Source organism: Centropristis striata, chromosome 21 (assembly GCF_030273125.1).
Source record: "Centropristis striata isolate RG_2023a ecotype Rhode Island chromosome 21, C.striata_1.0, whole genome shotgun sequence".
In the NCBI taxonomy this organism is placed as follows: domain Eukaryota; kingdom Metazoa; phylum Chordata; class Actinopteri; order Perciformes; family Serranidae; genus Centropristis; species Centropristis striata.
Window position 1 is genome coordinate 19,769,319 of NC_081537.1, and position 26,435 is coordinate 19,795,753.

Sequence of the window (26,435 nt, forward strand, 5' to 3'; positions counted from 1 at the left end):
CAAATAAAGAAGAGGCGTTACAAACAAATCACCATAATGTAAAAATAAATTGATTGAAAACATTTAATATTTATACAGAAAAAGATTTTTTTTAATCATTTTTCAGTCCAACAATAGGGACATTTCTAGTGTTACAGCAGCAAAACTGTACAAAAATAGAAAAAAAAGCCTAAAAAAAATAACAATACATACAAAACAAGCAATATTAACGAGATATATAAAAGTATTAACAATCTAAGCAAGAACAAATATTCTTGTTAAGATACAAAAATATATATGTATAAATATGTGTGTATATTTATATTTTAAAAAGTCATAAAAGCATATGTATTAACATAAACAAATGTAAGACAAAAAAAACAACTTTTAGCTTAATGGGTGAATTTGTAGGGTGTTGTTGCTTCATTGAGGTTTTCTTTTCAGGAACTTTGCCATATATATGTAACCCCAGCTGAAGAGAGAAAAGAAGTAAAGGAAATGAGAATTAATAAATAAACAGACAAGTTAGAGATAGACAAGATTCATTGAGAGAGACACTGAAACTGGTAAGCAGACTGACTGACAGGGCAACACATTATTATTATTATTATTATTATTATTAGGGCCTCGGGGCAATCGCACCGAGCACTGGTCCCATACAGCAATAGCTGTAGGGACCAGTGCTCTCTGAAAGTCTCATCATAGTGTACACACACCGGCAGTAGCCCCCGTGGCCCTTTCAAAATTTCCCCAGAGGAAATTTTCTAGTTACTATTATTATATTTAGTCTGTCTGTCTGCACAGTACAAACTGCATGTTTTTCTGCCAATAAGTGGCAGCCACTGAAGAAGAAATACTTACAGAAGAGGACTTTGCCACTTTTTTCATGTCTCTTGGCCTCTCCTGAAAACAGACAATGAAATGCATGAATACAATAACTGTGTGTCTTCATACAAATACAGTATTTGGATATTTTGAAATTATTTTAATAATATAGACCGTTGACTGTTCCATGTCCTCCTCTACAAGGAATGGCCTCCTCTCTTTCACCCTCTTGCCCTCTCCCATCTGCTTTTCCTCTTCATCCCCTTCCTTGGGAGCAGATTCGTCATCTATAAAAAGGATCAATAGTTCATCAATATATTTGTTTAAAATTAAACTACTAAAACTGATTTGCTCCTTTTTGCTTCTACTCCACCACATTTAAGTTACTAAACAGATGATATTTTATTGTATCTATTATTGTAAAAGTGTGATGCATCGCTGTTCACAAAACTATCCAGCAGGAGCCTATATAAAGTGGCTGCACAATAGTCAATGTTTATACTTTAATGATACATATGTTACTAAAACTAACAAAATAAAATAATAAAAGCATATTGCCTGAATTCAAATTTGTACACACAAGCCAAATTACAAAAAAAAAGTTGTGACATTGTCTAAAAATAAAACAAAATGCAATAATTTGCTAATTCTTTGAAACATATATTCAATTGAAAATTGTAAAAAGACAATATTTTTAACCTCTTAAAACCCGCCTGCCTGCCTGCCAGTGGGTAAGGGTTGTAGTAGGCTGTATGCTTTAGAATTGTAGGTAAAAGTGCACAAGTTTTCTCAGTAAAACAGTATACCTAAAGTATCAAAACTAAAAATAATCATTAGTTTGCACAATTGCCGAACCTAGATGCTGCTAGAGAACCGTGTACCATCAAGCAGTGGTGGAATAAATATTAAAATCTATTACTTAAGTAAAATTACTAATAGTACCCCGCAGAATCACTCGACTACAAGTAGAAGTCCTGCATTCAAAACTAACTGCAGTAAAAGTACAAAAGTATCAGCATCAAAATGCACTTCAAAATATCAAAATACTTGTTATGCAGAATGGCCCCACTCATGTATATTCCAAATATTTTACTGGATTATTATTTTTTGATGCATTTATGTAAGCAGCATTTTACTGTTGTCCAGGTAGAGCACATTTTAATGACTTTATATACTTTTATGTGGTTTAATTTATAGGCTGCTTTAATTGTTCATGTTTTTAAAGTAAATCTAGACCTGAAAAGTAACTAAAGCTAAATAAAAAGTACAATATTTGCCGCTAAAATGTAGTGAAGTAGAAGTATAAAGTATCATGTGGAAATACTAGTACAAGTACAAGTACAGCAAAACTTACCGTGTTTTATGATCCTCAACATCTTCTCCAACACACTTAACCGAAGGTTTTCCAGATGTTTTGACTCATTTATCAGCACCTGTGGAAGTAGCTGTGGATCTGGCAGTGCATTTTGAGCTCTGAAGCAAATTCAAAAGATAGGTTCAAGTCTTAAAACAATACTCGCCAGCTTGAAACTACAACATATGCAGGTATTGCAGCTACATGCAACTTGTCAGACAGACAGAGTGAATACCACTTACTTTTCGACTTCAGTCCTAAAGTTCTGCAAATAAAACAAGAAATGCATTATCAGTCTTCAGATAACTTTGCATAGATTCAACCTTTTCTGAGTGTTAACTACCTGTAGGAACGAGTTGTCAGCTCCTAAGTCTTCCATGTCTTTAAGAGTGTCGGACAACGAGAATGTGTCGCTGCTGATCTCTGTGATCTTCTGCATCATATGGATCTTCTGAGTCTCTTCTTCTTTTAATACTGCTATTCTGCTTTCTTCTTCCGTCGCGAGAAAGTGATAAAGCTTCTCAAAGTCGTCCTTAATCTTCTGCTCTACGTTGTTTCTCTGACTCTGTGGGTCACAGTAAGAACTATTTACTTCTTAATGTGTGAAATATATTACTGAGTAAATCCGTAAGGTATGTGAAACTGATGACAAACCTTTATTTGCTCAACTGATGAGTCACAAAACTGTTTGACCTTTTCAAAAGCTTCCCGTTTCTCTCTGATGGTCCTGGAACAAGTCTGAAAATATATACATAAAGACAGATGGATCCAATAAGTAAGTCAATAAGTGATACTGTTGGAAATGCAGGACTTAAGAAGTAAACCTTCAAAAATCACAGCAAGTCACTGTATTAGTGGGTTGAATATAAATATTGGTACAAAACACTTAATAAAGTTACTGGTTTTGGTTTTGGTTCATATCAGTCTAAGCAACTGAACATGAGAGTCTGATAGCATATATAATTACTGTACTAAGTAATAAAATATAATGCATTATGATTTAAATCGAAAAATGATAGATTAAGCAGTATTTTAGGTCTTGTCTATATGTACAGATATTTTTTGAAGTACAATGCCGAGAAAAAAGTCAAAATGTTTAGAAGTTACAATCTGATTTTCCTCAGTACATCTAATTTATGTCTAAAATATTCACATAAATTACATAAAAGCAGATTTCCCCAAAACAATAGTTTTGGTAGCAGCTACTATCAAGAATATCTAATTTATGTGTGGGGGGATTTTAGTTCTACTTCACCCTTAAATATTGTGGTTATTGCTCATTTTATGACATCGATGAAAATCAGGTTGTAGCTTGCGGTCTATCTCACTGTTTGGATAGAAAACAATGTATCCTGATGACTTATTGACACAGGAACAACGAATATGTGATTACTTTCCAACCAGTGACATGCGGTCAGGGGAGGCAGGAGAGGCCGTGCCTCACCTGTCATCACGGAAAACAGTTTTAGATTATTTTCTGTTCAAAATCGCTGAATTTTCACATTTACTGTTCAAATACTGAGAAGAGAGGTGCAGTGAGGCAGCAGCCAGATGAGCCTCACATTGGATTGATCAATGACTCGGCTAACCGTGCTGCCATGCTGCAGTGAGACCGTACTGCTGTCTCTCTGTATGTCGCTATTAAAATGTTCAACACCTTTGCTATATGAACTACATTTCCATAGTTTAGCTGATGTATATAATGTACAGTGTTTTTTGTCAACAACTGTATGTGTGTAACGCAAGGCCGGCTCTACGCAAATAAACCTCAAATCGAAATTTTAGAATTTGAGAAAGCACATTTTAATATACTCACAACATTAATATACATTACAATTTGACAAAATGATCTGCAGTAGCGGAAAAATCCGCCGAAAAAGGGACACAAGATACACGATTGTTGGTTGAAATCTGGATGAAGGATGTTTTATTTTATTTTTATTTTTCAGTTTCCCCCCCCTGAGGGGTTGCCACCTTATTGTGGTCAGGGGGTTTGTGTGCCTCAGTGACCTTAACAGCTAAACCAGCAGGAGCTTAGTCTGAAGGTCTGAAGGTAGAGGCCTGACAAAGTGTAATCCACTCCTCCAGGTTGTGGTTGGACACATAGACCCCTTTCAATGAAGAAAGCATCGTTACTATAAGCACAGAAAAATAAGTGCTGGAGCATGATGTGTACACATGATGCCCCCTTCACATTTCTGACTGCCCCCTCATATATGCCTGCCGAGAACCGGCCCTGGTGTAACGTGTTTTTTTATGATGAGCAATAATAAAACGGCTGCAAAAAGGCACTAGGTGAGGCACGCAGTTCTCCTGCCTCATGGTAGGGGGCACTCATGATCCCAGTGACTCCTCGGCTGCAAAATAAGTGACAGCAAGCTACAATCTACAGTTAACAAGCCAAGTACAGCCAACAGTTTATTTTTATTTTTAAAAAACTTCTACAAACAAGCTATCGATGCTTTTGTTCAGAAGGAGCGGCGCATGAACAGTTTGTATGTGTAAAGAAAGCTGATATGAGATTTTAAACATAACCCGTTAACTGCTGCCAATCAAATGGTGAATAAGCTACTCTGTAGGGTTCATATGTTGTAAATCTGATTGTGATGAAGTCAGTGCCTCACCAGCCGTCAACCTCACCGCATGTCACTGTTTCCAACTTACTGACCTCAAAAAGTTGACTTTATTCTCGTCATTTCAACTTTTTTCTCAAACTGCATGATGTATGGCCCCAATCCTCTTCCACACATTTCTTCATCCGCACGAGAAAAATCTCAAATGATTCCAAATGTCAAACAGGTGGAGATAAACTCTACTCATTTTCACATAAAAACCTACGGAAACCTCATGGAAGAGAGGAAAAATCAGAGGACCAAAGTTAACATTGTAAAATATTTTATCCATAACTCTGAATATAATGTAGTTAAGCCATCTCACCTGATTTAACTGTGACTCAATGATGTCTCCTTCTGGTAGATCAAGGGGCATTCTGTCATTGTACTTTTCACTCAAACTCTTCAGCGTGAAATTAATTGGAGGTTCAGCATCAGTTTCTATAACTTGTCGGCAAATTGGGCACTCCCTCCACTGTTTGTGCACGCAGGTCCTGCAGAAGCTGTGGCCACACTGCAGCACCACAGGCTCTGTGAAAATGCATGAACAAACTGGACAAGAAAGATCCTGAATGATCGAAGGTACATCCATCTGTGGCCCTATTATTTTTAAGGGCATCCCATTACGAATGGCTGCAAATCAAACAAACAAGTTAGTAAGAATTTTTCTGCTATAATTTGGTCATAACAGGAATTATAATATTTGTTTTACTCCTACACTGAAACACTGATATAGGCCTACTGAAACATTACATTTTAATTATCTTCCTGCCTCTACAACAAGCTCAAAGCAACAGTTACAAAGTATGACACTTAATTAGAAATAGCTACTCAACAACACAATTAAAATGACAGTTTAAATAGACAAAACATTTGTGTTCTCTCTATTTTTTTATCCATAAAAAATACATTTAAGCTGGCCCTGCTTATCAGTTAGCAAACAAACTAAGACATTTTACCTTCAGCTAACTTTTCTGCAAGGTCAAAGTTTTTCATCTTTTTGAGAATCTTCTTTGTTGTCTCCACAGCACCGTCTAGTCCATAAGTCATCACCAGTTGATCCACAGTGTCCATCCTGTTGGCGTTCTCTAACTGGGACCTTGGGATGGATGGGACTCCCTCTTTCTTATTCTGGGTCAGGACCCACTGAAATTCTTTCAGCTCTTTATCTGTCAGCTCATCCAGATGATTTTTCAGCAGTATTTCTATTCGCACTGGACTGGAGTGGTCCATTTTGGATGGAACAGGTTCAAGGACAGAACCAATCAAGACAGTTGTCTTGAGCTGTGAACGGACTCTGAAAAAATAAAAAGTTTATTTCAAATGTTATATTTCCTGTCTCTTTACAGTATCATAATCTGTTAAAAAATATTGAGCTTTAGGAGTCTTTTTGCCTTTAAAACTAAATCTGACTGAGACAAGAACAAGTTAGTGCGTAATTGATGTTTCATTCATGTTCATGACATATTTTCTGTATCAAAAAAATATATAGAATCACTCTACATAACAAAACAGTGCACATAATGTCTCATAAGTGAGGAATCGGTCATTTAAAGCACCAGTACAACTGCTTTCTTTATAAAGTCAGAGTTTCTGTTTTCTTTTTATTTCCAGTGCTGCAGCTTTGCATGTTGAACACATGGTGGAAGCAAAGTCCTGCTTTGTGCTGTTTTACTGCCACCATGTACAGCACATGCTTTGTGCTGATATTAAGTTAAATACTAAATCTGTTTTTTTTTTGCTGAGCTGTGGTGGAGGGATATTAACACAAAGCAGGAAGTTTGCACATAAAAGACTAACTTTGAATTGTATTTTTGACAGAACAAGGACTGACACACTGTCAGCACATTAGGAAGGAACCTCTTAATGGCTGGTGTGAACACATTTTTTTTTAAAGTTTACCTTTCCTTGTATGTGGATTTTCTCAAATGTAATTTTTCTAGGGCACATTTTTAAGTTTTTTGTTAATGGAATAATAAAGTTTTTAAAGTAAAAAAAAAAAGTAGACATGTGTCTCTTATGTGCCTAGTATATAGGATTATACATCAGATTATGTATGTAACTTTAAAGGAGACTTTTACAGTGTTTCAAGTCCGCCTTAAAAGAACAATCAGGTCCCGTGTGAATGTTGACACAGGTTTTGCTTGTTGTAATAATTCCACCTTAAAAGAGGCAACTTCCAGGATAAACTAATGTCCGTTAACTCTAGATTAGGGATGGGCAATTTAAATGCTGCAGGGGGCCACAATTTTTCATCGTCACTACCACAGGGCCACATATAGGACCGTGCACTTCACCAGATGTGATGCAACTGCCATTTTAAATATGTTTCCAGTGCAGTAACTTAACATATTTCATGCTCAAATGCATGTATAACAGTATAAATAGTAATACAAAAGGTTTAAAGCAAATAAAAAAATAACCACTGACTGTGATTTATTTATTTTTTCAGTGCAAGAACAGCAGACCAACATTAATTGCAAGAAGTCATTTTTTGCATTTTTACACTGAACTTTTAAGATTTCATGCTCAAATGCATGTAGTTGTACTGAGGGCCACTTCAAGTGAGGGTGCGGGCCGTATGGGGCCCCCGGGCCTCCAGTTGAACATCCCTGCTCTAGATTATCTGTTGGTAGGTGACCTGAACCTAAACACAAATCAAGACGAATTAAATGTGGGCTAAACACAAGTACCATACGAGAAAAGTGAAAAGCAACAGAGCTAGTGACACAATAACATAAAAAGCTGAAAGCTCGTGCTAATCATGCTAAATGAAGAAGAAATCAAATTCTTCTTTAGCAAAATGTGCTGCTCACCTTTTGTTCTTTGGTCCATATCCAATATTTTCAAGAACATGTAGCGTTAAGGGGTTCTTTCGTTCCTTCTTTCTTTTATTCATTCTTTCTTTCTCTTTTCCTTTGTTCGGGTGCTATAAACAGTGACTGTCTAGTTTCACTTTCTCTGGTCACGTCAGCTTCTTTTGGTCAGCACTCGCCTGTCATCTAGTGGACAGAGCTGTGCACTGCATTACACTATCCCAACACGTGTCCGTTTTACAGTAATTATAATAGCAATACTGAAGTGGAGATGAGCTGACTATTTATAATGATCAAGCTGGTTTATCAGTGAGGGTTGCCTCATGTTGGTGATGATGCTACAACCCAAATTTAAAGGCTATAGCTTAACTTTTAATCAAGTCTGTCTTTAAACAAACTCACATGTTCATACGCAGTGGTGGATGTAACTGAGTACATTTACTCAAGTATTGGATTTTTTTCAATTTTGAGGTACTTTACTTGAGTATTTCCATTTTATATAACTTTATACTTCTACTCCACTACATTTTGAGCCAAATATTAATACTTTTAATACTTTTAACTCCACTATATTTAGCTGAAAGCTTTAGTTACTTTTCAGGTCAAGATATAACATTAAAAAACATGAGAGATTTAAAGTTATGAGACCTTTTTTTTTTTATTTAAACCTCGTATATTAAGTAGCTCTATCTTGATAGAAAAAACGCCTTACATAAAAACATCAAAAATAATAATCCCACAATATATTGGAATATATTTAACAATCTGAGTGTGGCCATTCTGCATAACAAGAACTTTTACTTTTGATACTTTAGGTACATTTCAATGTTGATACTTGTACTTTTACTTAATCAAGTTTTGAATGCTGGACTTTTATTGTAGTGGACTAATTTCACAGTGATAATATTTGTACTGAAGTAAGGGATCTGAATACTTTTTCCACCACTGCTTATACTATATGTGCATTGAAACTGTTAGTGCTTGCTGTAATCATTCGTCTGTTTAAAATTGTTTGTCTACCGTTAGGATGCAGCTTCAGCAGTTTGAGTTAGTGGGGCTCTTCCAGAGTGTTTTCAGTCTGAAGTTCCCTCTTTGTGTTGCTGAGCTGTGGCGGACGGATATTAACACAAAGCAGGAAGTTTGCACATAAAAGACTGTAACTTTGAATTATATTTTTGACAGAACAAGGCCTGACACTTACACTGACAGCACATTAGGAAGGAACCTCTTAATGGCTGGTGTGAACAAAATTATTTTTTTTCAAGTTAACCTTTCCTTGTATGTGGAATTTGTCATATTTCATTTTTCCAGGGCAGATTTAAAGTTTTTATTAATGGATGATGATGATTATAGCTGATGGAAAGCTTTCACTAGACATGCAATCTATGACAAGGTTCCTCCAAGTAAAAAACAAAAGTATTAAGAGGAGAATCCAAAGTTTGAATGACTAATCTCTATAATCATCAGGAACAGGGTCTGAGTACATGTCACCTCTGATTTTTGCTGTGATGTTCAAAAACGTACCATTATTTATTTATCCTGGCTGAGCTGACTGAGCGCTCTGGCATTTCATCAGCAACACAGAGCTTTTCACCCTGCTTTACAGTCACACTCGCTGACGCCCGGGTGCTGTCCAAAATTACCATGACCGTCGTCAACTGAGCAGTTGGAGGTCAGTAGCTTATTGCTTCGGGGCATCACGACAGCATCTATTGAAGGAGGAAAGAGCGTTTTTCATTCACTTCCCCCCAGTCAGATTATTTCTCCAAAGCAGCGTAGAACAGGAGTGTCATGACTCAGCTCTTGGCCCTGTCCACTCTCTCAGTTGTGATGATGTAACAGATGGCATATTCACCCTCATTAGTCACAACAAAGGAAAAAGTCATGCTTAAATGTATCACAGCTACTGAAGCTATGATGGCACAATCAGTCTATTCTGATAACAACCGGGGCTTCGGTTTGAAATGGGAGTCTGCTACAAACAGATATGTGATATTTTGGCTGTGCAGATACCACGGGACCGTTTTAGCTCCAAGAAGGCATGAAATTTAAGCATAAATCCTGCATGGGTGTGTGGCTCCAAGCTTCAACAGGCACCATGCAAAAAGAAAAGTGGCATGAAGCTGGATAGATTCTCTCTACTACTGATTCTACTGGATGTTTCATCTTGTGCATGTAGCTAGATTAAGTAAGGACAATAGGGTAGTGAAACATGGACACCAACTTTAAGATGTCTCTATTAAAGCACTACTCAGTTTCATCCTCTTTTTTTTATTAGCAGCTTGTACTGGAAAATAAAAACCCTTTCATGTGCCATCATGACAAACATTAGGGTTAAGTAACCCTGGGCTGCACCAACATGGTGTAAATAAAGTGGTCAAGTGGCGTTATAATAATGCTCTTGAGGTTAACACAAAGGAAACAGAAGAAATGGTTCACCATCTGAATCTTAAGAAGCTCTTTTTGTTATTCATATTGAAGTCAAGAATTGACTTGCCTTCAAAAACGTAGGTGTAATGAAAGACCATCTTCTATCCTGGACAGATCACATTGAATCTGTCTGCAAAAGGACAAAACAATGCATTTATTTTCTCACTTGGCAAATTATTTTTATACAATTTTGATCTCAATTATTATTTTGTTTTATTATTTATATATATAAGTATAATTTATCATTTTAATTTTATTTTTTTATTTTTAATTTTAATTTTAATTTTAATTTTAATTTTAATTGTATTTAATTAATTAATTAATTAATTAATTAATTAATTAGTCTTCATTTTTTGTTGAATTATATTTAATGTTTAAGAAAATCCACTGTTTCTTCACAATGTTTCTAAAGTCAATGGGTAATCTTAAATAATCTTTATGTCAATATTTACCAAAATAATCATAATTAAGATTTTTGTCATAATTGAACAGCTTGATTAAGATCACATCAACATCATCTGTGAGTTTTTCACAGCAGGGTGGCAAGAGAACACAGAGGGATGTCAACATATAGCTGCCGTCTTAATGTAGCGTTTCCGTTTGCAACATCAAGCAGGAAGTTGACATAAAGGGCCTGGCCTTCATTCTCATGTCACATTAAAGTCAAAATCAGCTGGTGGTCTGGAGTCATATGAGCAAGAACTGGGGTAACACATGCATTAATAGAAGAGGATCAGTCTGCTCAAGATGAAGATGGCAATAGGTCTGACTGTAATAATACTACAATAATATTACTACAATATGGAAAAATGGCACACAGACTCTTTCTTTCCCTCACTGAGTGCAGATTTTAGCTAAAACCATCCTACTTTCTCTTCTCTCGGCCTCCCGTGCTCTCACTCCTCTTCCCTCCTCTGCTCCTCTGTCTCTCATCAAGCGAGCAAGGCGTAGTGTGTGGTTGGTGTGAGATAACAAAGGCTGAGGAGTTCAACATTATATAACTCCTGTGGAGGCTGAGGAGGTGGAGGAAGAGGAGGAGAGGCAGCAGGGTTAGCACGTAGGAAAAGGAGGGCAGGAGAGGGCTAGTAGCCTACGTTGCAGTGCTCATTTGTCTTCCACATAACACACACACACATGCTGGCCTCCTTTTCCTGCTCTCCATCGTGGATTCGGCAGCCTGCACTTGCAGATATGGCCTCATAATATTTGAACTTTTTCAGCTTTGTGTTCCCACGCTGACGACCACACATAAAGATTTTTAAGTGAAATCACCATTTTTGCTCTCTTTCTCTCTGACAGTGTCTATGTGCTGTTCACTGTCCAACCTCTGAGCCAGAGTGCTGAGCAGGCAGCCACACGGTCACACACACACACACACACAGGCCTCTAACTCTCAAGCTCTATGGCTCCCTCCAGCCCCACCCGCCTGTCCTCTGATGGCCTCCCACTCATGCCACATTAAACATTTAGTGAGGCACTCTGGATCTGTGTGACACCATCTTTTAGCACTGCCAAGCTAACAGCCCTCACACTGTGGAAAAACATAGGTGCATGCTCGTCGTCGGAAACCTGATACAGCAGTCACACTATTCTCTCTACCCATCCCTATCTCTCTCATGCACAAACGCAAAGGCAAAATCAGTGGTTCAGAAAGGCCTACCATATTGAGAGCAAGACCTGCATTAATCAATATTGATCCCTGGAGTGTGTCTGGATGTGCATGTACTTATGCAATGTGTATGTGTCATAGTTTGCTTCTCTGCTGCAGTGAGGTGTGACCCAGGGCTGGGTGTATCCTAACCAGTGCAGTAAAATGCTGCTGTGGTGTTACCCTGCATTTTGAAGATATAAGAAGAGACGGGGTCTGGATGCCAAAGCGGATTTTTTTCCCAGCCTGTCATATGCACCATCGCAGGATTGTGTGCTTTATAAAAAATATGTCCCCTCATTAAACCTCACTAAATGTATTTTAGACTACAGATGGCAAAGAATTTAGCACCATCTCTGCACATTTTCAGTGACTTCATTGAACTAGAGGCCTTTAGTCTCATGCTGCACGAGCCTATTCTCGCGAGGATTCCTCACATATATACACACACACACACACGCGCGCGCACACACCATCATCATCATCATCACTCCTCCTCCTCCTCTTCTTCTCCCCAGCCCCTCCCTTTCCGTCTCTGCTCGCCTCTATCCTCTTCAGCCTTGCCTGCCTGTCAGAAAGGTGCTCCAGTGTTGGAGGCTAGGCTACCCTCCTCCCGGACCCCGTACGAGAGCCAGCCGCCGTCCTACCCAAAGGCTCGGGCTCCCCACTCACGGTTCCAACCATGGCAACCACCGTTACTTCCACCCGGTTTACCGACGAGTACCAGCTGTACGAGGAGCTCGGGAAGTAAGCAGCAGCCGTCACGTTACATCGTGTTTGTCTTGTCTTTTTGTCCCCCACCCCCGCAACCTCGCCTCACATTATTTCTGCTTAGCCAGCTAGCTGACGGTAGCTAGCCAACATATCTTATACACTAGTCATGTTGCGTGCTGTAATTATTTGTCAGTGTACGTTAACGGGAGGCTGTTATTGTCGTGGTGCAGTCAGGCTAAATAAGCGCTGCTATCGGCTAGTTACTAGCCAACGAGCTACCATGCTGATATTGATAAACTAGCCCAGTTAGCCCACTGGCGTTGCGTCTTTTAGTCGCTAATGGTGATGAATACACCACACAGAGGGTTGGTGCATTAACAGCTGTTTTGCTAGCCGGTATTTTGTGGTCTGCTGGAGCCGTCAGCGGGGCCCCGAGAGACGCCGGAGACGGAGCCCGGTGACATTTCACCGGCCCGCGGCTCTGACAGCTCCGTGCTGGCTCCATACACCAAAGGCTGTGGTCGCTGGCTAACTAGGCCGACCACTTTTTTTTCTCCCCCCCCCCTTCCCGAGCAGCTGCAGATGATTTGTGTAACCGTGTTGAGTAACGTTACGTTCCCCTGGATCACTTAATGAGGAAGTTATTCGTTGTGTTTGCTCTGTAATGCACATACGCTCCGCACACCAGCTGGCCCGATCATCATGTTATCAATACTTTGTGGTTTCTGGGTCTTAAACTGAGGTAATCGCTAAGCACATAACGTTAGGGTTATAACGGCAATTTGGCGTTTACTGTGGAAGAGGCAGTGACGTGTTTACTCGGTATTTTGATGACGGCAAAAAAAAAAACGGGCCACCACCTCCTCTGTTTCATCGTCATCATCATCATCACCAGCAGCAGCAGCAGCATCTGTTGTTCTTGGCCGGCGAAGGCTTTTTTCCCCTGTTGTGCCCAAACCAGCAGCAGTAGGGCGACACTGGCTCCTATAAAGATACACTGGCCTTAATTTCCAGCTGCCATTTCCACTCTGCCTAATAATTGACAGTAATCGATGGTACTGATTGCACAGCCACTGCACTAGCACACTTATACACACACCTACACATCCTCCATAGTGAATCTACTGCTCCTGACTCTTCTGCAGACTGACCGCCTCACCTCTGCTTATGTTTCTGCACCCGTTTGTTAATGCATTTTGCTCCGTCATAGGTTATTAGCGTCAAGGCAGTGACTTGTACTTCTGTCACCTCTCATTTGCTGGTAAATAATTGAAACTGAGAGCAGAGTGGTTGGAGCATAGTGCAGCAGAAAGTGGCAACCCTCCATATATCACCCAGAGTAATACAAGGCTGCCTCCTCTTTTAAGAAAACTGCGTAGGGCCTCATACTGCAGGTAGTACAGGCTGTGATATAGGCGCTGTGAAAATCATGCATAATAACTTGTTCTGTGATGCTCAAAATTGAACGATCACCATAGCAGCTAGCAGGTGAAAAATATAGAGCATTCATCTAGGTCAATATGAAAGTCCTTAGAGTAGGAGTTGTTTTATTGTGTGTTATGCACTTCCTTTTCTGCTTGAGTAGATTTATAACTGAACGTTGTTACCTTGTGAATGTATTAAATATTGCCCATTGTTGTGTGAGATGCAGCCCATTCTTTATGCTGGCTGTTGCAAATTGAATTTCCTTTGGGGCTGTACGTTGCATTGTATTGTGTGCCTATCAAAGATTAGGAAAATGTACTTGGCCATTCATTTATAATCCGAGACCTGAGCTGATATCGGCACTCATGCTTGAGAAGCTTCTTATTATATTGATGCTGTTTTGCTTGATTGTTGCCCACCTTTTCAGGTTCTACACACTGAAGCTGTGATAGTAATGACTGTATACTAAATGTGTGAGTGTGTGTGAGTGAGTGAGTGAGTGAGACCAAGGTTGTTGGCAAACACAAAAAACAAACCACTGCCACACGCGTGGATACAGTTTCAAATGTCACACTTTGTGTATGTGTGAGAGAGAGCATGTGAAATGGAACTGATTTTTGGTTGTTTATGTTCTTTCTTCTTAGGGGAGCTTTTTCAGTGGTGCGTAGGTGTGTAAAGAAGTCATCAGGACAGGAATATGCTGCAAAAATCATCAACACTAAGAAGCTCTCTGCAAGAGGTATGCTAACACCATGCACACTCATAGACCTTGATATGTGCATGTTTGCTTTGTTTGTGGTGTGTATTGGTGCTATATGGTATACACAATTTTTATATTGTAAAAGCTGTCAATGTTGATATACAGTGAAGTTTCTGTATATGAAATTAAGAAACACTTTATAGATAAAATGTCTGTTTGTGGCTAATCCAATGAACTTGACACTTTGCAAATCAAAGCACTTCATCCTATTGATGCATTGCATCATGCAGATCATTGATTTCAACTTTATCTGCTATGGCTTAACAGAGATATCGAAGGGATAACTAAGCTCTCATGCCCATCATCTCACTGTATATATCGTCATACTGCCCAGCCTTATTGGAAAGTATGCACATAAACCATGAGTCCCATAATTCCAATGACAGAGGAAATCTTTTATTCAATCATTGTGTCTGTGGGGAGTTCTTATCTTCAACCTCTTGATGGTTTAATGACCCTCTTTATAAACACTGTATTGAATAACTCTCAATCGCTCCTCTGTGGTATCATTAGGCAACCGCTGTACAATGAATAGATCCAAATTTCTGAGGCGCTCTTCATGGAAGAGGCATGGTTGGAGCAAAATAAAACAATAAGAACTGGCAGGACATGAAATATGTTTCTTGTCTGATATTTTGTTAATTGCTGGTGTATTCACGTAGCTCCACAATGCACTCCTGAATTGGATTTGTTTCATTGGTTGTGTGTGCCTGCAATAGATCCACACCCACGTGCACATGCCTGGAGTGGCGTGCCATGTCGTAATGATGACGTGAGCTCATGTCAGTGTGTCAGAACCTCCACTGGCTTCAGACTGAGATACATAATTGCTTTCTCCTTTTTGTATTTGACAAATTAAGCCTGCACTCCTTCCTGACATTCACACACACCTGGCTTCCTTTGTTCTCCTTTCCTGCACTCTCCCTCATCGCCTCCATGCCTATCTTCCTCTACTAGACTGTCTCACTCATTGGCTTTCTCTTGTCTTTCTGCAAAGGGGGATTGGTTTGTATTGAGGCTAATCCACTTATGCTAAATGTATCTCATCAACCACTAAGACCCCACGGATTCCATAGGCGCCTCCCTGTTTGCCCTTTTGTTGTCTGTGTCTGATGGCATTTCTGTGTGTGTGCGTGAAGGAGAGAGCAGAGAGTAACACTAATAGAGCATGTCTGTATTGTGAGGCATCTGTGAGCATGTTGTAATACCCTTATTGTTCTACCCCTGCCATCAAGTGTCCACATCGGGCAGCTCCTGGTATTAATGTCCCACCAAGGAAAAGTATGGGCTCAGCAGAAAACTGTTGGCTCTTCGCAGAGGCAGGCAGTACAATGTAGGCTTGTGTATGTGTACATGTTTGCCAAGGAGAAGAAAGCTGGCCAGGAGAGGAGGAGGGGGAGGAGGAGGAGGAGGAGGAGGAGGAGATTTTTAACAATATAGTCTTGCAAGGAGATCAGTGACACTCCACACCAGGGAAGCAAGGTGAAATGAGACAGAGAACGAGACGTGATAGGGTGAGCGAAGGAGGGAACAAGAGGATTTTGTGCTAAGAGAAGAATTGCGGTAGGCCGCCTGGCTGACGCAACATGCACCTACACGCACACGAAACACAACGTCCACACACACAGGCAGCCAGTGCGTGAGCAGGCAGCTTGCCTGGTAGGATTTGGGTGGGTTTTTTTTAGCCCGATGGGGCGAGTGTGACCTCACGCGTGGCCTGGTGGGTAAGTCTCTCAAAGCTCTGGTAAACACTGCAGTAATCTGAGGAGGGGGGGAGGGGTAAAAGGGAGGCAGGGAGGGAAAGGAAGGAAGGAAACGAAAGAAGGAAGGAAGTAAGGGAGGATTGGATGGATGTAGGCTGTTGGCTGTGGGATTGTTCAGCCTACAGGCAGCAGGGGGTGGATGCGAGTGGGCAGCAGGGTACATGATACGTACAAAAAACCAACAAACAGACAAGGGTCTCTAATGCTCTCATTTGTAGTGGTTTCAGTTTATAAATGTAATTTAATATAGTTAAATTAAAAGTCACAATTTAATACATTAAAGTCAAAAAAGAAAATGAGACTGAATCAGGAAACGCTTTCACAATTTCCTCCCAGCAAATCAGTCTCACCGGTGGGAAATGAGGCAGAGGGACCGTGGGTGGCACTAGCTCGCAAATTTTTGTCCCATTTGTGCTCTGATAGTTGGAGGGGTGTTGAGATCGGGGCAACAAGGGGTTGAGAGAATCATGATAAGATGTTAGCCATTTTAAATGGTAAAGAATCATTATTTGGTGGGCTAGCCACAGAGTATTCTGATGAACTGTTTTAGTTCTATCGTACATGCACATTTTTTTTTTTCGGTGTGCAGTTTATGTTTGATGCTGCTGAAATCAAAGTCAGAAAGACTGACTGACATGTGATGACCATTGTTTTTGGAAATATGCCTGTGATTGATTCAACATTGTCATGTTCAGCTGTTTTAAAAAGTCCAAATCTAAAGTATACTCAAGTATACTAAATCCCAGTTCTCCATGTGAGTAGAGTAGAATAGCCATGGATATCGGATTGTCCCCCAAGTATTGTGATCATATCAAGTCAGGAGAAAAGCATGTTGTCCGAGCCCTAGCAATTGCGCAGAAAGAATGCTTTGTTTTATTTTGTTTTTGAGTGAAGTGACTGAAAAGTGGATTGCTGCTGCATTGTCTGCTGCAACACTGTGCTTGTATGTGTGTGTGTGTGTGTGTGTGTGTGTGAGAGAGAGAGAGAGAGGGCGAGTCAGAGTGAGACAGACTATCCACTTTAATGCACTACCCTAATATCTTTCTTCCTCAACGTTTTTAGTGTCCGAGGCTACGTGATTGTGCTATTGATGTATGTGTGTTACTTTACCATTATTATTTATTGCTCAACAATGTCCAATATTTCCATGTCAGTCCAGTTGGTTCCTAGCACATCTCCTGTAGCCAAAGTCTCTCATTATTATTAATGTAAAACCTCTGGAATTCAGCAGTCGTCCCCTTGTTCCAGACCTCTGAATCACCGCCCACATCCCTAGTTTGCTCACTGATTTGAATAGATCTGGTGTTGTGCTCATTGGTGGCTATTTTTCACTGTTGGAGAAGCAATTGACCAATTGGAGCCTATAGGTGGGATTAACAAAGGCCCAAACATCTTTGTGCATAGCTACCGAGCTACACACATAAAAAAAAAAAGGCCACAGACACATGGCCACAAGAATGGCGAGGATAGTGGATGAGATTTACAAAGCTGTAGGAACTCCACTGTAAAATATGATTGTTATGCACTGTATACATAATAACAGATTTTATTAGCAGGCTTGCGAAATTAGCTTGTGTGTTTTAGTGTGGGTTTAAAGTTTTATTTCAGCCGAATTCTCTCACGCCTCACTAACTGTGATGGAAAAAGGCAAGACTCCTCAGCCTATTTCATATGTCAGCTGCCTTGCAAAGTATAAATAGCAGAACACTGGCTGACCGTAGCCTTGGTTTGTGCCTCTCAAAGACACTGTAGCTCCTGCTAGTGTTAGCAAGCCTTAGAAACGCAAGGAGAGAAACAACGTCGTCCATGAGCAAGATTCCTTCCTCTGCAGGAGAACTAACGCATGCGTCCGTTGTTGACTGTGCTATATTCAAAGCTTAATCAGATATCAAGGCAGATGAATAGTAATGTTAGCGGCAACAAACAGCATGGCTATGGCTACGTTGAAATGTATATTTATTTAGGTCTTTTCTCTAATCTTTTTTCTCTGACTGTAGCTGCTCATGGCTGGTTCGCTTTAACTACCAGCTCTACGACATTATGTGGTAGTCAGTCTAAAGTTGTTACTCCCTCACTCATCTGTAGGATTATTAGAATATGCTACGAGGCAGAGCTCTTGTAGGATTTGAGGGTGTAGTTACCCTTTAAATCAGCATGTTTATTTAATCATCGCAAAAAAAAAGTTAAATGAACTGCTTCCAAGAAACTGCTACTGCAGCTTGTGTGTTAAATGAAATTGGTCAAGAGAAATTGGCTAACATGAACATGTCAGGCTGGATAATGAAGGAAGTAAAACAAAATTCAGTCTGATTTGCCATTGATCAAAACTCTAGGGGTGAAGAGGCCGATCAATACCAATATAATGTAGGCAAGCTTTTGCTATGTTAACATATGTTACTGCCAGATAGATTCTTGGCACGACAAACATTTTGCGTGTCACTTTATTATATAACTTTATGCTGATCCCATTCAGTTTGGGGCAAAAATCATGTTTTTTCTGCAGCACCAATGCTTTATTCTTGCCTATTTTAAATATTTCTGCATACTGGGTCCCTAAACAGTCTGTGAATTGCATAAATTGGGTTTAACTGAAAAGCTGAGACTATTTTACATTCAATTAGCCCAATTTTATTAATGTTTGATGAAGTTAGTCCCCACAGTAGACACTTCATTGTAGTGGGACCATTTCTTTATACTTGACCTCGCTTTATAAATTAGCATGTTGTGACCTCTAGGATAATCCCAGCTTTGTGAGACCATACAACAAGTAGAGACCAAGGCATTCAGAGGACCTACTGTCAATAACAAATCACTATAAACAGGTTTTGTTAGAAGAATGGCTATTTTACAACCTGGATTCCATTAAAGCTGGGACGTTGTGGTAAAGCACAAATAAAAACATAATGCATCAAATTAAGAATTCAGTTTGAACTCGTTGAACTCAGTGATTGTATATTTTGTAGAGCTTTTGATTAAATTTGTGACAAAGTTTTAGCAAATTGTGGCATTCTGTTATATAATAATAAGATAATATACCAACTTTTGAATCGGGTAGTCGGAAAAGTGTGTATGAACGGTTTCTAACACTAGATACTAAAGAGGCAAAACTCAGTATTGCATTGTGACCAGTACATAGTCAATGGTGTGTGTCTTAGCGGGAAAATGTGATACAGAACAATCTTTCTCCACAATACTGTTACATTATCATTAATGAGGCACACATTTAAAAAAAATGCAGTATTTGATTTTGTCGGTAATTCCTTGTCCCAACAGTTTGGATGTAAACTTCCCTGAACTGAACTGGATTCTTGAACCTTCAGAATGTCATGTGTGTCAGAGAGAGATGTATGTATGTATGTATGTATGTATGTATATATGCATGCATGTATGAATATATGTGTGTGTGCTGGGCCCTCTCCATCCTTCTCAGCTCATGTAAGATGGCTGTAGGCCCGCCCCATGGCAAAGCAGATGGCCAATTAGAGAGCAGCAGGAAGTGCCAGTAATTACCCTCCAGCCCTCTCTTTCCTGTCTTCTTCTACCACACACTCTCACACCAACAAATAAGGAGATTGAATGAATTAGTGAGTGCTGCAGTGACATTGCACCAGGGTAGACGGCTATACACAAACACACTCACACACACACACACACACACACTCACACACAGGGGAGCTGTGATCCTCTTCTAGCAAATGGACGTTCCATGTAATCCTCCCTCCTTTTCTCTGTCTGTCACTCAGTCCTGCGTCACTAGTGTAATTAGAAGGAGGTTCAAGTCTCTCCCTTATTCACTCGCTTTCTCTCAGATGAGGGAAATCTATACCTGCAGGGAGACTGCACGGAGGTTAGCGGAAGGTAGAGCGTAGAATGCTTCAACACCTCAGCTTTAAAACTACTCAGCAACAAGTTCAGTGAAGAAGGATGCATAGGGGTTGCAGAAAGTGACGCTGCTCTTTTTTAAATACTAATGAGCTCTTATATTATGCTTGTGCATGATGTATTGCAGTTGTAGAAGAACAGTTGGGTACGTCAATAGTCGATTGCTCAGCAACGGCATGTGAATTTTATCTGAGGCCGTTGCTGCACTGGGGAAATGAATGCAAATCTTGGTGAGGCTGCCTCTGTGTGGTGTAATCACTCTGGAGCTGTAGGGTTGAGTTGACTTCACCAAAGTGGTCACACACACACATACACACACACACACACTGAGTCATACTGGGACATTCACTACAGTCACCTCTGACCTCAGCTACATGGCTCACAAAGTGGAAGGAGGGAGTAGTTTGAACACAGTCACACTGTTGACACGCAAACATCTCCTACAAACACATGGATGTAGACACGTACTGATACAGGATTCAGTAAAATCCTCAAACAAGGATGTTAGTTGTGTGTGTTCTTGCCAGCTTCCCTTCCCTGCAGAAATGCAAACACTCCGATGTTCTTAACTGGGCTTCACACTAACCCCTTTGCACACACACATGCACATATGCACTTGCAGGTGCACCCATTGCTACACAATACATAGCCTTATTTATTTTCACAAACCGGTAATAACTCTTAATAAATCCATATCTGTGGTCATTGGAGCTTTGTTTGAATGCATTATGTGACTGTTGCCTTTCAGAGGCAAATGTAGCCGCTCAGCTTGAACAACTGTGTTACTTAGGTCAGTGCCATGGCCTAAAATATTTGCCTTTTGTTTACACTAAACAAATCTTTATCTGTGACACAAATAACTCCAAAGTTTTCAAAAATATTTGCATTCATATTCTTAATTCAACTGCATTATTTTGGACTGATACTCCATCCAAATTAAGTTAAATACCAATTAGCAAGTATTTGCAAGCAAGCTAGAGCAGTGGCCTCAGTCTGAAATATCTGAGAAATCATTAGGACCTATGTCATTTTTAGGACTTTGAAAGACATTGTTGGGAACGTGTCTGATGGTCTCAATAAGAAGCAAGCATTCTTGTATGAGTTGATCTGAACTGTTGCATATGCAGCGACAGGTGGCCTAGTGGTTAAGACCCTAAATGTCTCTGTTTCGATTCGGGCGGGGATTTTTGTGGCATGTCATACCCACAATTCTCTTGTACCTTTCTCTCTGCGTCTTTTCTGTCATTGTCAAATAAAGGCAAAGTGGCCAAAATAAATACATATTTATTATGTTCTTACCAATTATGGTGCTTTTGTTTGACCAGATAATGATGCACAAACACTTTGCTGTTACATTATTTAACTCGTCTTTAACTGTTCTCTTCTCAGACCACCAGAAGCTCGAGAGAGAGGCTCGTATCTGCCGTCTGCTGAAGCACCCCAACATCGGTGAGTTTGTTTGTAACGCGCCTGTGTTGTTGCTCATGTTCACAGGATAAGATTCTGTACTGGATAAAGTATCAATACTGTTGCTGGAATAACAAACATTGTTAATCATAATGAATATGTTGAGCATAAAAGGTTATCCTTGTTCTTGAAAAAAGGTGGTTTGATTAAATTATCTTAACGTGGAACGGAAAAAGCAAAGTAAAGGAACCTTGAGTTAAATGTTAAGACGTAAATGCACATATTCTGATTGTTATAGATTTAATATAATATCTCATTAATTCACATGTAAGCATCATAGTATGAATCATTATCTTGGCAGGAAACCTACATATCCTATCCAAAAGATTTATTCAGTATTTCTGATTGTTGTAGTAGGTAATTGCTGTGCAGGTGCTTTTATAAGTTGAGTATCAAAGACCTAACCTAAACCTAAATCAAAAATATAAGCTGTATGCTGACATTCTACATGCTTCTTGTTATAGAGGACATTGGGAAAAGCGTTCAGAAACATGAATTATATAATTATGTAAACTGGGATATAAATAACCAGAGGCCTGTTTCACAAAGCAAGTTTGGCTCTTTGGCATCACAGAGCTGGTTATCAACTCTGATAACTCTGCCTTTTTTCACACATACATGCCCATAGCTGGATATGAAACCCACAGTTGGAACCACAAATCAAGTAATTAATGACATGAGATATTCTGTGCAAAAAAAGGCTGAATAGAATAACTTTTATGCAACCTAAATGCATAAATGTAAGCAAGCATACATTTTATTTCCATACATCCTGTAAGTGATCACTTGTTTTAAATGTCAATATAGCACAACTGCTGAAATATGACATTGTTTCACGGAGCAAAGCTTTGGCGAGCAGGCATATGGAGATGTAGGGTTTTGTCAGATTGCAAAGCGCACTTGTCAGGATTGCCAAATGGATTGCTTTAAATTAAGGAGCAGAATCACTTGTGCTGATTAACAGTGATCATCTTCACCACTCCACCAGCAACATCTCCTCTAAACTCCTCCTAACGCACAGTTGGGAGCAGATTTTAGATTTTATTTCCTATAACAATTTAGATCCTTTATATTGGATTTGGTGGGGGGAAAAAGCAATTGGAGGTCAGCTCTTCAATTGTCAGTGGTCGATGCAATCGGCAATCAGCGCGAGTCTAATTTAGCCTCTGAACCCCAAGCAGTGAAAGGGCATTTTTTGCTGTGCCACATTTTACTCACGGTGGCCTCGTTTTTTTACTGCAATATATGTGCACCTGTATGACGGCACAATCATGACTTGAATCAATTATTGTCGCATATGTTGGTCTGGGTCGAGTCCTTCATGGCTTCACAGTTACACTGAGGAGTGCAGAATTTAATGTTTTTTTTTACACAATCTAGTGAAACACAATTGGTTGAATTGGTGAAAATTTAAGTCGGACAAGTAGAATTAAGTTATTTTGATTTAAATATCACCCTTCTACAGGTTATATTTGCTTGATTCATTCAATGACCATCAGAAATGTGGAAATCTGAAAATAATAATAATAATAATATAATGATAATAATAATAATAATAATAAATAATCTGAAAGTTTTGACAGTTTCTGGCAATGATAAATGCTGCCATTGTGGTAACATGTATTATTTGTATTAAGCCTGTACAGTAGGTGATGACTGGCATTACTATTTCATCTCATGCATATTACTTTGCATTGGTATCAAGATGCTCACATCTCAGGTCTTCTAGCTGTGGTTACAGTTTAGTGAGTCTCGCTCAGATCAGTTGTGCAGTTGTCCTAATAACTGAAACAAAAAGGGATGTAGGTGACCTCGTCAGTGTCTACTTTAAACACAAAATAAGTAAACCAAACCAGAAAGAGGTGACAAAAGGTGATCTTCCTCTTGCTAGCAACAGATCTCTCCTCTGCCTGCTGACATGTTTTCTGTGTCAACATGTTTGTGTCTGCTTTCTTGACTTTTTGTGTTAAAACCTGACCATCATAGCCCACAACTCTGTGTTAATTGTGGAAAATGATATTGCAGTGATGATTGGAAAATGAAATGTATTGTGCTGCTCTAATTGAGATGTCTGGGAGAGATGGGTGTTAAAGGGCAGGAAGGGGGAAATGACAAAATCAATGACACCTTTCCTACTGCACTCCTTCTTATTTCTTTTCCTCGTGTCCTAGTTTTCTCTCAGCCCCCCCAGGCACTCATTCGCCCCTCGCCTACTTTTCCTGTTTCTCTCTCTCTCTCTGTCTCTCGATCTCTCTCTCTTTCTCGTTCTCTCTCCCTCTCTCGTTCTTTCTCCTCTTTTTGACATATTTTGGCATCGTCTGCATTCAAACTTTGGACAAAAGAGGGCACAAAAAGAGACAGATGGAGAGACGAAAGCAGGAGGAGTAGGAGACAGATGGAGGGAGAGCGAGAAGATGGGAGGAGGAGGAAAGAGCAGTCGCTCTTGTTTCTTGCTGCAGGGCCATCCTACTTCATCTTATTATACAACTGTTATTCATTTTACATAACGATAACTGTGGCTCCTCGACACTAAACCTAAGCAGCATCTCAGGCCCATCCTCTAACGCCTGGCTCCTGCTGCCTCGATCCTGCTTTGTCATTCTGCTGCTGCTTGTATATATTGGCAGCAGGGCTGTGATGGTTACCGCATAACCGCAGTATCGTGGTCATTTGAGCTCATTACTGTAATTACCACTTTATTTTTTTCTGTTCTGACCAAGCGCTCACTTATCTCCATCAGTAATCAAGAACCATACTGGTAACAAGCATTTGTGTTTTTATTTATTTGTCTTTCTTACTTTTCTAAACATAACATTTCCATGCCTGGTCCCAGACCTTTTGAATCGCTGCCCACATTTTTCAGTTACTCGTATAGGTCTTGAATTGTGTGCTCTTTGACCTCTTTCTCTCATAGCCAATCAGAGTTTTGTAAACAGAATTAAGTGGACGTACAGTTCATAAATCTGCCTATTACTTTGATCAACTTGACAAAAATTAAGTTAACTCCTTAGCAACTGTTGCATCAGATTTCGTGTCCACTGAAAATTATGTGACAGATATTTCATGTCATGTCATTCAGAGTTGGATGCAAATATATGCTATAATATGTTTTTTCCCTGCTCTTTCTCTGCTGTTGCTGGCCTCATAGTGCTGCTGAGTAAAAGACTGTCGCTGAGTTGTCAGTCTGCGGCCCAGAGGTTAGAGAATCAGGCTTATAACTGGAGGGTCGCCAGCTTGAGTCACAAGAATGACAGGTCAAGGGCTGAGGTGCCCTTGAGCAAGGTACATAACGCGCCACTGTTCCCCCGTGCGCAGTAATGTGCTGCCCACTGCTCCTAGCGTGGTGTGTTCACTGGTGATGAGTTCACTGGTGATGAGTTAAATACAGAGGTTGAATTGTCACATTGTGGGACTCACAAGGCAATATCCTATTCTTAATAGCCAGACCTATCTCCACTATAGACTATAAACTGTGGATTTGTTCAACGTGACGTCTCCTTCATTTCGGCTATTCAGAGAAGAGTTAAAAAAACACCATCTTGACACTGCAGGACTGTCAAAGAGATGGTGGCAAAGACGTAGCACATGGCTGTGCTGAGGCAGGCTGACTGCAGCAACAAGCCAGCTGTGGCGGTGCAGCTCATCACTGAAAGCAGCTAGGCCCTAAATTATACATAACTTTAAGTTGATGAGTTTAATAAAACTTCTCCCCAGGCCAATCGCGATGACACATTTTTTAGGACGATATATTTTCCGAGAAACTATCACGATGAACGATAGTATCCTTGTATCAATGTTGTTTTAGTTTTATAACGATATTAGAGCATAATTACTACATCCTTCTCCACAGCAATACATTTTAAATCTCGAATATTAAACATTGTTGGTCCTTTTATCTTTTCAATTATTTCTGCATATTTCGTAGCATCAGTTTAATTTTTTCTACCTGACTCATGTATTTGGATGCCTGTCTCACTCTTTCTTGCTGTCACATAAGGGCAAACATGCCCCCCAAAAGATCAGGAATAGCTAAATAAATACCCTAACATTAAGTATTGGACTGCACTTTTTCTGTCAGTGAACATGCATGAAATATTGCAGGGAGGATTAGAAAAAGAAGAAATCGCTATAATAAGCTGATTGTGATGAAGGTGTGCCTGTGACAGGCTGTTACTACAACCTTCAACACTTTTAAGAGGTTGGAAACACCTTTTCCTCTTGTATGGAATATCACTGATGCTATGCCAGAACACAAGCTATTATCACAGTTGGCTACGGTGCAGTTAGCGGCATACAAGCTTAATTTCCCAAATAGTTTCTTAACATGTGAAAAAAACTGAATGCATCAAATTCAGAACAAGTGATTTTGTGCAGTTTTTAATTGCATAATTTTCTAATCCTTTTTGACAAATATTCATTCTGTTTTAGATAAAGTCCAAACTCTTTTGGAATTGGGGTTGTCGAAATTTGAGTGTTCAATATTGCCAGTAATTTGACACCAAACAAAATTTCCAACACTGACATTCAGTTTGAGAGTGTGGAGTTTAATGCAATGGCAGTTAATTGCTGAACCACTGGATGTGCTGTCACATCACTGAGGTTAGAAAAAACACAATATGTCCCATTGTTGACATTCATTTCTCCAGCTCTGCCTTTGGTTCATTTTTCTTTTCAAATATTTTGTCTTAGTTTATGGAGAGGTTTAACTGTCCAAGCGATGCAGAAATTCTTGATTTTTTAACTCCTGTTTTTATATCTCT

General features: G+C 39.6%; 2 protein-coding genes across 2 annotated transcripts; one reads left to right on the forward strand and one right to left on the reverse strand.

Moving 5' to 3' along the window:
- On the reverse strand, window positions 1–7,725 carry LOC131958966 (tripartite motif containing 13-like). The gene is made up of 10 exons (XM_059324046.1): window positions 7,587–7,725; window positions 5,730–6,067; window positions 5,096–5,403; window positions 2,813–2,896; window positions 2,502–2,723; window positions 2,401–2,423; window positions 2,159–2,277; window positions 979–1,091; window positions 841–882; window positions 1–451 (listed from the first exon to the last, which is right to left on the reverse strand). Exons 1-10 carry the CDS (start codon window positions 7,667–7,669, stop codon window positions 314–316), a joined length of 1,470 nt encoding a protein of 489 aa, XP_059180029.1. The 5' UTR covers window positions 7,670–7,725; the 3' UTR covers window positions 1–313.
- A 4,299-nt stretch (window positions 7,726–12,024) lies between these two features.
- On the forward strand, window positions 12,025–21,722 carry LOC131959676 (calcium/calmodulin-dependent protein kinase type II delta chain-like). The gene is made up of 3 exons (XM_059324892.1): window positions 12,025–12,411; window positions 14,448–14,542; window positions 21,598–21,722. The coding sequence occupies exons 1-3, from the start codon at window positions 12,347–12,349 to the stop codon at window positions 21,705–21,707; spliced, it is 270 nt and encodes an 89-aa protein (XP_059180875.1). The 5' UTR covers window positions 12,025–12,346; the 3' UTR covers window positions 21,708–21,722.
- Window positions 21,723–26,435: the final 4,713 nt, after the last annotated feature.

What these genes read in the sequence shown, in the direction of transcription:
- LOC131958966 (XM_059324046.1), bottom strand. Translation starts at nt 7,669, where the DNA reads ATGAATAAAAGAAAGAAGGAACGAAAGAACCCCTTAACGCTACATGTT. An exon ending in CTGACAACTCGTTCCTACAG is followed by an intron (nt 2,424 to 2,501) that starts GTAGTTAACACT and finishes TTTTATTTGCAG; the next exon opens with AACTTTAGGACTGAAGTCGA. An exon ending in TTTAGGACTGAAGTCGAAAA is followed by an intron (nt 2,278 to 2,400) that starts GTAAGTGGTATT and finishes AATTTGCTTCAG; the next exon opens with AGCTCAAAATGCACTGCCAG.
- LOC131959676 (XM_059324892.1), top strand. Translation starts at nt 12,347, where the DNA reads ATGGCAACCACCGTTACTTCCACCCGGTTTACCGACGAGTACCAGCTG. An exon ending in CTGTACGAGGAGCTCGGGAA is followed by an intron (nt 12,412 to 14,447) that starts GTAAGCAGCAGC and finishes CTTTCTTCTTAG; the next exon opens with GGGAGCTTTTTCAGTGGTGC. An exon ending in TAAGAAGCTCTCTGCAAGAG is followed by an intron (nt 14,543 to 21,597) that starts GTATGCTAACAC and finishes TTCTCTTCTCAG; the next exon opens with ACCACCAGAAGCTCGAGAGA.